The sequence below is a fragment of the Prunus avium genome, chromosome 1 (genome assembly GCF_965620075.1).
Source record: "Prunus avium chromosome 1, drPruAviu1.hap1.1, whole genome shotgun sequence".
Lineage (NCBI taxonomy): Eukaryota > Viridiplantae > Streptophyta > Magnoliopsida > Rosales > Rosaceae > Prunus > Prunus avium.
The window spans coordinates 52284613-52297457 of NC_142284.1; the positions used below are offsets into that span (position 1 = coordinate 52284613).

At 34.9% G+C, this 12845-nt stretch overlaps 2 protein-coding genes across 2 annotated transcripts; both read right to left on the reverse strand.

Annotated features, from left to right (window-relative positions):
- Window positions 1-2543, reverse strand: LOC110761233 (Nucleotide-diphospho-sugar transferases superfamily protein). Its single transcript, XM_021963663.2, has 2 exons — window positions 2402-2543; window positions 1-1946 (listed from the first exon to the last, which is right to left on the reverse strand). The coding sequence occupies exon 2, from the start codon at window positions 1851-1853 to the stop codon at window positions 783-785; it is 1071 nt and encodes a 356-aa protein (XP_021819355.1). The 5' UTR covers window positions 1854-1946; window positions 2402-2543; the 3' UTR covers window positions 1-782.
- Window positions 2544-4359: 1816 nt separating this feature from the next.
- On the reverse strand, window positions 4360-6355 carry LOC110761236 (uncharacterized). Its single transcript, XM_021963665.2, has 2 exons — window positions 5978-6355; window positions 4360-5127 (listed from the first exon to the last, which is right to left on the reverse strand). Exons 1-2 carry the CDS (start codon window positions 6143-6145, stop codon window positions 4588-4590), a joined length of 708 nt encoding a protein of 235 aa, XP_021819357.1. The 5' UTR covers window positions 6146-6355; the 3' UTR covers window positions 4360-4587.
- Window positions 6356-12845: the final 6490 nt, after the last annotated feature.

Sequence of the window (12845 nt, forward strand, 5' to 3'; positions counted from 1 at the left end):
TAGTAAATCTAGAAGCAGCCCAAGCCGTTCAATTGGGTCAAACAACAACAACAACAACAACAGCAGTCACAAAGCCTCAGAGCCTAAATGCATTTTCTTTGGTTGATCTATCTCAACTACAAAGTCTACAGAAACTGTGGAACAAATGAATCCAGCAACAACAAGCAGCTTCCCACAAACAAAAAATGGGAAATCTCATGCCATTATCTTGACAGAACTAATATAGAGACTACGGCTTTGCCAATGTTGGAAATGGTTTCTAAAGTTGCAGGGTGGACCGCATCCGTCTTCCTTCGATCATGGAATATGACGAGACAATTCTCAACAACATGATCGGTAGGCTAGGCTGTTCAATCAGCTGAGGAATATCTGCAACTTCAAGGATTGCTTTCTGTGAGCATCTGCAACGAATTTCATGGCATCCAACTCTGTCCCCACATATCCCAGGCCTGCTTTGGAGGCTTCATCAGCACCGTTCACATGATTCTACACAGCAAATCCATGGGACCTTGTTCAAAGCATCTGCATACTCCTTGTTTTCCATCAAAAGAGCCTCAAGCCTTGCCTCAAGTCGCTTTGGAGTAAACCATAGTAGCAACTGTGTTCAGAATTATTTGGTATTGAAAGTACAAAAATATGAACTCAATAACAAAAACAATAACCCTTTGCTCCTTTGATGGAATGGAGTACAAGGGCAATCCATCATACAACTTATGAGATTTTAATCCTTCTAAGATTTCAATATTTCTGCTCTCCCAGAAAAAAGAAGAAAAATAAAACAACTATGACTGATCACAAAACACCAATTTCCCCCCTTTTTGACACAGCCCTTGTTCACCAACAGAGTTGACTATCTTCCCATAACTAAACCTCAAAGGCATTCTCCCCAACACCCTATGAAACTCACCTATGCACTCCCCTCTCCTCTTCCTATGCTTTCCTTTCCTACTACTCAAACCCACCTGTGCCACCTCCCCAATCAATTTATGCCGTCCATTACCATTACCATTACCATCACCATCATCATGATCATTGCGTGCATCCCCCCAATCCCTAGCCCTCTCAGCCCCCACCAATATAGGCCCTGCATTAACCTCGTCCGCCACCACAAAATTCATCAATATGTCCTCGCAATTATTCATCTTATCCACGATCCTCCTCATGTGTGCCATGACCGGCCCTCCTGCACAGCTGTACCGAAACAAATACTCGCTTTTCAAAAGCATAAATTTTGTGAGCATGATTGAGTACTTGTCTGGATGAATGGTGTAAATCCACTCTTTCTTTGATAAATCTATGTCATGTGACCTGACAAAGAACCCAACCAGACGGTCTGGGTTTGATCCCCACATTTTAAAAGCAAATTCGAAGGATTTAGGGTCAACTTCAACATCGTCATCACAGACCAAGACTGCTCGGGTCTTAATTGAGGGTCTGGGGAGGAACCGATTATTGAGGCTGTCTGATGTTTGGCGGATTACAGAGATGCCATTGAACCCAAATGAGGATTGTGTGAGATTGTGGGCCAGTTGTGCCAAGGTTTGGGATGGGGTGGAAGGGTTTCCCCAGAGTACAAGAATGGAGGAGACCAAAGATGAGGCTGCATACGAGGCAACGATGGATTGGAGGAGAGGGATGCGAGACTCGGAGTAACCATTGATGAGGACTGTTAGTTGGTCCGAGATGAGAGTTTGTGGTTCCTGTTGGGCTGTGGGGTTGCAAGGATCCATGGAAAGCGTACGGAGAGATAGCACAAGAACATCCCCAAAGTAGAAGAAGAATAAGAACATGAGAATTACAAAATTTGTTGGCAGTGAATGCATCTCTAGGTACCCTTTTGTTTTCTGACTCATAAGAATATATGCATCAACCAGAGCCTACCCTTTACATTTCAGAACAACATTTTGTTATTGACAAACCTCACCACTTGCCCCTCAGATATCTACCTGTTGTGAAAAGACCCAAATCAAGATTATCTCAAAGTACCAAGATGCTCAAAGCTATTTGGTGCTATTCAATCTAGCATTGTGGCCATGAACTTCATCTTGACAACAAAAACAAACAACAGACTGATATTCGAATGTTTTCAAAGGAGAAAGTGCAATTCAAGGTGTTTTGCTACAGCCGTTTGCTTTGCTGGGACTCAAATTTTCATCTTTATATATATATATATATAGTTGAAATAGAACTAGTTTAAGCTAGCTAAGAACATTCATACACAAACATGAAAAGCTAAAGCAACCAACGCAGGCCAAAATCCAATGAAAGCCAAAATTGAAGCAGAGGAAGAGGAAGAAGAAGAAGAAGAGCAGCAAATAACAGAGGTTTATGCAAAATCACAGAGATTTAAAAGACAAAAAATCGAAGAGAAATCAAAACATGAGATTGTCGACTGAAGTACCTGAAATCGACCAAGAGGACTGGGTTTTGGGCGTGCGAAGAAGGCAACTGTGATCCGGCCATCGGTTTTCCGTCAGATTTGAAATTAACTTTATTTTTTTTACACTCAACGTTTTTTTATTACTATACCAACCGAAAAATATATATTTCCTAGATGACGTAGCCAAATGATTAATAAAAAACTAACTTTTTCGCATGTGCTTCAGTGTTTATAGGAGACTTTTTTTAAAAAAAAAAATATTTTTATTTTATATTTAAAAAAGATAATAGGTAATTATGTTCCATAAAAATGGAATATATATATATATATATATATTTTTAAATATTTTTTAATATGAAAAAGTGTAAATTTATCATAATATCCTCATTTAATTAATAATTTCAATTCTTAATGTTTGTATTAACTAAGGGCATTTTCTGATATTTTGAATGTTTTACCATTCTCTGCCTTTTGCTTTATATATATAGATGAACAATGGAACGTAAAACCTGACTCCAATTACAATCATTAACTACAATTTACAAAGGCTCTTATAAAACAAAAAAAACCTAGAAAGACATCTTAAATGATATTGGAGACACATCAAATCATTTAAAAATATCCTTACAAAACAACGCAACACTAGCTAAATGATGATCCACTTTATTTGCTGGATCCTGAGTCTCTACATTCAGCTTCCGTACTTTTACCCGCATTTCATAAAATTTAAACCAATTAAATAATCTAACAACTTAACATATGACACAACATCAATATAAGTGTTTTTTTTTTCCAAACTGATGTTAATGTTAAAGTTAACGTGCTTGGGATTTTTTTCTTTCTTCATTCGATGAAAAGATATCATCATTTGCAAAGTACTGAGTGCTCTTCGCAAACACCACTGCTTCCACGGTTTTCTTCACTGCTTGTTCCTCCAGCATTTTCGTCCATTCTTGAAGAAGCTTCATGTACTTCACAAGTCAATCTGCAAACCTTTGAACTTCAAAAATTCACAAACTAAAGCATCTTAAACACCAAGAAACACTAAAATTCACAACAAAATCAGAGAAAGCAAAAGAGCATGCTTTTCTCAATTATAAAATAGAATTAGTTAATTCAATATGAAGATCAACTACGAACATAAATAACTCAACAACCCAAGAATGTTATCGCATCTCCAAAGGACTGAAGCCTTGATCTATAGCGAGGAAGCACTATGAAAAAAAAAAAATCATCAAGCAGGTTAACTTTAACGTTAACATCAGTTCTAGAAAAAAAAAAAATAAACATAAAACATAAAATTGATGTATGTTAAGTGGTTAGACTATTTGAGTGGCTTATATTTCACAAAATGCAGGTAAATGCATGGATCCTTAATGTAGAGGCTTGGAATCCCTATTTGCTTTACGCCATAAATATTCTATTTTTAGAAGAACATTTATTGGTAAAAAAGCAACCAAGGCCTCAGAGAGATTTGAGAAGATCAAATTAAATCCTGAAATGAGGGATTATGTCTATAATGCTCTTATGATCACGAAACACAAAATCTTATTTTGATTCTTGGTTTTTCTTTAATGATTACGCATGAAGTCATCCCAGCCTACTAGGTGTTATTCATGTGTCTCTACAAGAATTGAGAAGTGATTGAAATGGAAATGACAAGGGCAATTGATAGAAGGATCATAGATATGGATGATGGGAAACATCGGACATTTGTCCCATGTTGTGGGGTTATGTAAACCCATTCAGATCCTCCTCTCTCTTTTGTACCATCTATCCTTAATCATAAGGGAAATTTGATGTATTTGTTGAACAGTTTTAGGGTTGGTTTGGATTGAGTGATTTAGATTTGAGATGTTCATATTCAAATCATACTATTTAAGCGAGATTCGAATCCAGAACTTTGCCTGAGGAGCAATTGATGTTGTTTTTGACATAATCATGTGTGCTAGTGTTGCCAAATAAATACTGGCCAAAACTTTAAGAAAGAAAAAGACAACGACAATATGACATTCATTTATACTAATAATATAAATTGGATCAAAGATGACATGCTTGCATTAATTTATACAATTTCTTAAGCTTTGGTAATACTCTTTCTTTCCTCTTTCTCTCTAATTAAACCATGCACCAACATCTTCACTTTGATCCGCCCCCACTCCCTTGCACAGCACGTGGCCAAGGAGCTCTATTAATAAGTGGCCGATTCATACAAACTCGGCCCTATTTCCACTACCAGTATCCATTTTCCTCTTCTCAGTGCAATTAAACACAAAGTCCAAATTGTAAAGCACAGGCACCATTGTGGCAGAACACAAGAACACCAAAACTGGCCCAAAGATCCAAAGCAGAAGAGGCAGAGCTGCATAGAACAACCTGTTCCCCACAGTGTTCAACAAATAACCCTTCTCCAAAAGCTCAGACACGTACTCTGAGGTGACCAAGGACATGGGGTCTTGTGGACTGTTGATTAGGATGTTCACTTGGTTTATGAACCTGATTGAAAGTGAGTGGCACATGAATGAGAAGAGAAAGATTGTGAGTAGGGTCACGTATTTTAGAGCCACCATGAATTCTCCGTGAGCCCCGTAAACGGCGTCGTTGAGCGGTTTCTTCACACTGTATGTGCTGCTTATCACGGCTGCTATGCCACAGCATAGAAGGATTGAGGTGGTGGCCATTAGGGTTGACCCCATGATTGTGTTCCGAAGCGTTTGGACGGCCAAGATATTTTTCTTTTCATTGTCCTGATAGATGTTCATATAGTATGTATATTAAAAGAAATACAGTTTTATCAATTATAAAAATATCAGACTGTTTGAAGAGATAAACATTTTGCCGACAAAAAAAGCTTGGTTTTTAAACTATTTGGTACCAAGAAATACCTTGTAGATACATAATTATTGAGGCAGGAGCTGACGTGTGATGCAATTGGAGCTGAAGTGGAAGAAAGAATATATGCATGGTGGCATGCAATTAATCTTCACTTATCCAATATGCCTAGTACCCTTAACAACAAAAAAAGTGGCCCATCATCCATGTGATGAACAAGAAACCACTTGGAAATGTTTTTATTAATTGTGGCGAAAAGATGATGATGAAACAACGATTAGAAGCCCCCCACTGACAACCTTGTGAGGGAAAATGGTGTATCCACGAGTCATGAGAAATATGCTTGGTTTCTTACGTGCCACGTTGAATCATTGTAATGCTAGATTAATCAGATTGCATTAAGGCAAAGTATAGTTGGATGACTAAAAGACCCAAAGGGAAGTTTTGAGAAGATGGAAGAATCTGTCATGGTTATATTGTGAAGATGGAAGAATAGACACAAGAAAAATACTTTAAATTAACAGTCTATCAATATAATATGATGTGGGGATGAGAAAATGTAATAAACAAGAGATCTGATAAACTGAGATGATACGCAAAAGCATGCACACTTTGTGGCTTTTTCTGCTTATACCACCTCGTGAGTTTCACATAGGTGAGTTTGAGACGATCACTTTTGTTAGAAATATAGTGGGTCTCAGTAAAGATGGTACAAATAGTTTTAATGTATTACCAGAGTGATAATAGAATGCAAGTATTGTGTACCTTCATCATTGCGGAGACCCAAAATCGTCGTCCATTGGTGTTTATGCCGATTATGGTAGACTGTGGATCAGTTCGAACCTTATGCCATAACCAAGCATGATACGAAGCAGTTATCAGAAACCCTAGTGGTACAAGAATTACATCCAAGTAGCATTTCCTCCATTCCATTTCTTTTTCTCTAAAATTTCTCTTTGTTTCTCTCTCTCTCTCTTTCTCTCTCTTTGTTGAGGGCTTTGGGTGCTCTTCTCTTGCTCTTATAATAATGTTCCTTGATCTCTCCACTTGGGTGCTTGGGCAGCTATATATATATAATAAGTCTACACAGGGAATGAATGTGGCCTTGTTTAAAAGCGTAATTCAGTACCCAACCTAATAAAATCCATGGGCAACAAGGATAAATAAAATGAACAATATAAAAGTAGGGAAAAGCAAACCCCCCCCACTTTATTGCTAAATTACGGACATGAGCCTAATAATGTGGGTGAGCCCAGCTTTAGTTTTGTTTCTCTCTCTCTTTTTTTTTGGGGGTGGTTTTTCCCATCTGCCAACCTCCTTTATCCTTGATGATTCTTTAGTGATTTTTCTTTTTGCTTTCCCCATAGAATTTTTTGTTGGAACCCGATACGCCAATTTGACGTACATTAGCTAATTGGTATTTAGACGTAATTTTGCCGATTGGTGCTTGAAAAAACAGAAAGAAAGCTAAATGGGTTCTGAATTTGTAGAAGTAACATGGCTCAAATATCCTTTGTGTGTGCTTAGCCTTTTGAAGTAATAAGCTACGTACAATTTCTTAAAAAGGATAAAACAATATGAACACCAAATATTCTTGGCATGCACTCCAACAAAGGATGAGCTCAAAGACTAATTTGCAACTAATCAAAAGGGTTTAACAAAATTTGGGTTATCTTTCATTTGAGATTTTTTTTATAATGGAATCTGGACGATACGAGAATAAATTTTATTAAATAAAAATTAAACGAGTACAACGAGGGGACATAAAAGTTTCATTTGGGATTAAACTGCATTATTTTAGGATATGGGGAACTTAGTTACCACAAATATCAAGTGGGTTTAGGTTTGGGAATTTCTGTTCCACATAAAATTAGAGTGGTGTTCATGGAATTTAAAACAAAAATGCAGCGCTAAATGCAACGAGTGGAGGTGCTGCATGAAACAGAGTGAGAGTCTGACAAGGCGCAGAAAAAAGAAAAGAAAAGAAGAAATGATAGATGAGGAGGGAGCTAAAGAAGGAGAGAGCACGCCTTCTTCATGAGTCTTGAGGGACTGTGCACGCACTGCGCACTAATTTCAGGGATAGAGAGAGATGGAGATAGTTCGACAGAGCCGTTTCCCTTTCAAATTTCTTACGTATGGACACTACTTAAACATGATCATAATCATCATGCTACTAATACAGCAACAAATCATATTTGACAATAACAACTGAAATTGATCCTTTGAGATCTATGACATGGATCCACCAACGTCATTTGTATATCCGATATTATAACCTATTTATTAGTCTAATGACATTTGTCTCTATTTTACAGGAAGATGACTTAGGTTCGGGACTCCATCGAGCTCGTGTTAAGGGTAATATTTTATTATCATACTGTGAATTTAACCATTAATTATGTCGATTATTACCAAAATGTGCGATACATATGTACAATTTAAGAACATATAAGCAGATTAGTCTCCATGTTAAACATTTCATTCTGAGTGTTAAACATTTCATTCTGAGTGTTAAACATTTCATTCTCCACCAAAAACAAAACTCGGAAAGTTTTGGTGATGACCACTAACGAATACTAATCTTAAAGTAATCTTGTACTGAAAAAAAACATGAATATGCTGAGAAAAGGAGTAGTACTAAAGTATGATTAGGACATGCAGCATGGCAATATACTAGTCTAAAAGGAAAAGGCAAGGTTGAATTGTTTTTGGGTCATGGTTCATCTTTCCTTTGATGGATGAAGCTCTCATCAGGGTGAATAATAAGGGGTCTCACTTTGTCAAAATGTGACTGTGTCTTTGTCTTTTGCAGTCATGTTGAGCAATGAACAGACCAAACACTGGTAGTGGGATACTAGCATGATTAATTGGGATAATAAAAACAAATTCAAAAAGCATGTGCTGCATGCATAGACCTCAGCAATCATCAATAAAAAAAGCCCCCTTATCGTGCACCTATAGTCTTCAAACATTTATAAGTGGGGTACAGCTTAATTTGGTTGACCTCTTTTACTATCATTCATATGAGGTTTGAAATCTCCAGGCACTTAATGAATATTTGTGTAAACTCCCCTTTCTCAATCGCTTTAAAATAATAGTCTTGAAACTTTTAGAATAATAAATAAGTTACATCATGGAATTAATTTTCTAATGAAGACGAAAGAAAGAAAAAAAGAGATGTACAATCAATGAGATATGTAATGGGGTGCCTTAAGAAGTGGGTGGCCAACAATACTTTGTATCTATTGGATCATGTCATCCACATAAGACCACTGTTTATGTCTAAGTAGTGCTCTCAGGAGACCCAACATGGAAGAACAGCAAACCTGCAAGTTCCTAGCAGCCTCCTTCCTTGCATAGGAAGAAAGAAAGAAGCTTGTAGGTGATGGTTTGGCTCTTTTATTTCTTCTCATATTTATCTTTCTGGTAGGTACATGTAGCTGGCCATTAATCTTTAGTGCTCCAATATAAATTTTACCTAACTTGGAGTGCGAATTTTAGCTCCAAAGTTTCATCAGTTTGACAAATGAGGAACAAAGCAACCCCCATTAAAAGAGAATATGCTACTTTGAGATTCTTAAGATTCTTATTCATGTAGGCTGAGTTTCTATAAATTTTATCCCAACTTTTTTTATCTTCTGGGTTAATATTCCAAAAAGGGTTGTGAGACAAGCAAAGCCAGAATAATTCTATACCCGAAGTTCTGAACCAACACCTCTAATGCTGTCTTAGTTCTTGGCAAGTGTATATATATATGTAAATAACATATTCCTTGTGATCTGCCCAACCCATCCCAATGTTATCAGTCATGAATCATGATTATCACAATGGCTTTTGCCAGTCTTGGCCTACAGGTAAAGATATTCAAATTCTAATACCTTTGAATATCATATTGCTTTTGTTAGGGAGAAATACTACAACGTGATCGAAATCATCAACTGGCGTTATCAATTCAAGTGCTATAATATAATGGTTGATATTACCTAAAGTATAGCGAGGTGATTTTCCCACTTTCCTTTTATCCACTTACACTCCCTTTTGTTTTTTTATATCTTTTTAATTAATTTTTTCTTTTCTGTTCTTTTTCTTTCTTATTCCACCCTTACCGTACAATTCCCTTTAATAAGAAGACATGTACAATCACTTACTAATATTATGAAAGAATAAAAATATGTGACTATTATGCATACCTTGTTATCTGCATATCTAAGCTCCTAATGACAGTTTGGTTAGCAACATTCTTTAGTTCTTCTACCTGTAAACATGTTAGCCCAAAAAAATTATTATCTATTAACTACAACAAAGATAAATAGTACTCACATACTTGGTAAAAAAAACAAAGAATTTGGCATACAAATACTTACATTTCTATCAATTTCCAAAATTTATTTTTGTTTTTGTTTTATTTTATGTTAACTTTTTTTAATTTCAGTTATCAAAACCTTAATGTAGGGTAAGGGATATTGATTAAAAAGTATTAAAAACCAAAAAAGAGTGTAAGTGGAGAAAATGGGAGTGAGAAAATTAACTCCCGAGGTATATTATTAACAAATCGATATAAGTATTTTAACACGAGTAGATTAATAACACTACGTTGATAAACTTATTTTAAAATAAAGTCAGATCTTGAATTGTTACAAAATTAATGATAATGTTCTTGAATTTGGGCAATGACTTCTGGGCCAACTAACTGGCTAAAAGCCTTATTAAGAGCTACAAATTATCGCTATACGTCTTAACATCAAAGATCCACGGTGATGGTCAAGTACCCATTGAGAACCAAGTTCCCAAAAAGACAGAGCAAACGAAAGTACGGAGGGATGACATGAACAGAGTTGGTTTTTTTTTTATTCTTACATTGGGCACAAGCTGAACCAGCAAAATATAAATAAACAATGAGAAGCCATGAAGCACGGCCCGTATGAATGGGAGCAAAAAGATGAGCCATATGTGCCTGGAATTAGATGCAATATTTTAAGTCAAATTTAAATAAACAGACTTCTGACCCAGTAAAAAAAAGAAGGTATAATTAATGATTGCTGACCCCAAGTTAATTATCCATTCTTAACAACGCGCTTCTGCGCTTGTGAGAAGTTTTTTTTAATTTATTTTAGAATTAAAAATAATAATGGGCATAAAAATAAGATCCATTGTCTGGTTTTTGTTTTAATTTCAATTTTTTAAATATGAAAATATGTGAATTTACCGTATTATCCTCGTTTAATTAATAATTTCAATTTCTAATGTTTGCATTAACCAATGACATTTTCTCGTATTTTGAATGTTTTACCATTCTCTGCCTTTTGCTTTATATATAGATTCTTAACAATGATTAATAAAAACAATAATAATAATCCAAAGTCTAAACGCAAAATCTAAAATTTAATGGGGAGAGGGATCTTGTTATTTTAAAGGGTTTAAATTCTTGGTGCAATTGGAAAAATAAATTATATGTATATATAAAAGTCAATATATTAATTATGTTATGTGGCAGAAAGTTATGAAAATGGATTTATTTATATAATTGAAACGTCGTTGTACTAATTTGCAGATGCAGGTACATTCTAGGGTTCTAGAATATAGAAGACAGCTAATTAACAATTTATTATACAAGACAGCTAATTAATTAGCTTGCTTAGCTGGGTAATTGGGATAGGTCAAAGAACTTTTATAAATTATTTATTTATTAAAAAAATTCTTTTATAAATTAATTTAGATCATGTACGTGGTACCCAACCTGAGGAAAATATTCAAAAATATTATGAGATGTTGGTTTAATCATGGGATGCCATCATTCTTGGATGCATATGATTTAAGGGGCAATTTTTATTGGACATGGGCTCTAAAATTGAATAACATAAAACAAAAAGATAACAGACGAATCTTTATTGAATTAAATTGTGAGAAATTGTTGAGGTTTTATTTGTTTAATTCAGCACTATATTGTAGTTGAATACCCTAAGCTGGCTTAATTTTGAACTCATTTACCTAAACATAGCCCATAAAATAGAACAGAGAAAATATATAGTTGGTCTGCCAAACTTTGGTGAGCACAAGGTTGACCAAGCCAAATCAACTTTGTCATGCACTGAAAATTCGGAAGTGTGCCTTTTTGTTTTTGGAGAGAAAAACGATAATTGTATTTATAAATTAAATATGAAAATTATAAATTACAAGAGCCAATATAAATGCTTATAAAGGGTTAATATAAAGATAGAAGCATAGTAATTAACCATGCAGAGTTAATGCAGATACATACAAGAGTGTGCCCTTGTTATGCTACTAAAATTAGGAACTTGTTTAGCTTTATTCTACGATGACCGAACTCATAAAATGCAATTATAAGGTAAAAAATTAAGTGTGACCGTCACACTGTTACGTAATGTTATTAATTCTCAATTAGAATATGTTATATCTTTTTTTGAACTTAGACTTTTTTAGTTAAAGTCTCAAGTTTGAGTTGAACTATATCGGATCATAAACTCAATCATGGAACGCGACCATTAGGTTCATTCCACAAAATTTGATCACACAATAATTTCTCAACTAATGCTCAACCTAAGGCTTTTGTAGCTGGACATTAAAGAAGAGACCTCATATCAGATCCATACCTGACAATTATTTTAGATCATTAGTGTGGCTCATGTTGTACTTGCAATTTAAATATTTTCCAATCATGATGTTTGTGCATGCTTAATTCTACTATAGCATGCTTTTTGTATTTGCTCAATGGTATGCACCTTTTGCTTTCAACGTGTGCAAATTATGCACTAAGTAAGCATGCATTCGTAGGTCAAATAAAAACAGTCTTGAGAGCATTTGGATGAAAATTTTATACACATTACTTATTTCCATCATTTATTGGAGAAAAAAAGACTAAGATTCGTTTTGAGTGATCCTGGACTTCTCCATATAATCACTTTAGGTGAGTTTTAAGTGATTTTATGAACATGCTTCTCCTTAAAATCACTTAAAGTGATTATATGAAGAAGCACATGGGAAGTACTTCTCCTCATAAGTAATTTTGGCTCCCAAACGAGCCTTTATTGTTTTATTTCTGTCTTTCATTTTCCTTGAATCAAAAAACATAAATATAAAATCACCTGATGTGTTCCTTAGGGCTTGATGATGATGTACGAAATTAAATAAACTTATTAATTCAAGACCACCGCAGCTGTAAAATCCTACAAATTAAAGTTGAAAATATCTTGGGCCAAAAAGTAAGTTGAAAACTTTAATAAACAAGACAATTGAAAGCTACGAGGTCCCGTGAGTGTTGATACCAGTCATCCTCATTCCTGTCACTGATGAAAAATTACTATTTTACTTCTCATAATCAACAAATTCATTTATATTCTAAAACTTTTTTCAAACAATTATTATTTAAAATAAATAAATAAGAAAAAAAAAACTCAAACTTGTATTGGTGCAAAACTGTAAAGCTTGAAGTTGAAAAAGGGGGACAATTGCATGCAACGAGAATGGCCCCTGTCTAAATCAGTCCCGAGACTTGAACTTTTGTGCATATATGAAACTGTCAACCTTCCGATGGGTTTGTTTACAAGTTTATAAATATAAAAAGGTAAAGAATACCAAATTCATTTTTATGGAAAACTGTACATTAAATAAT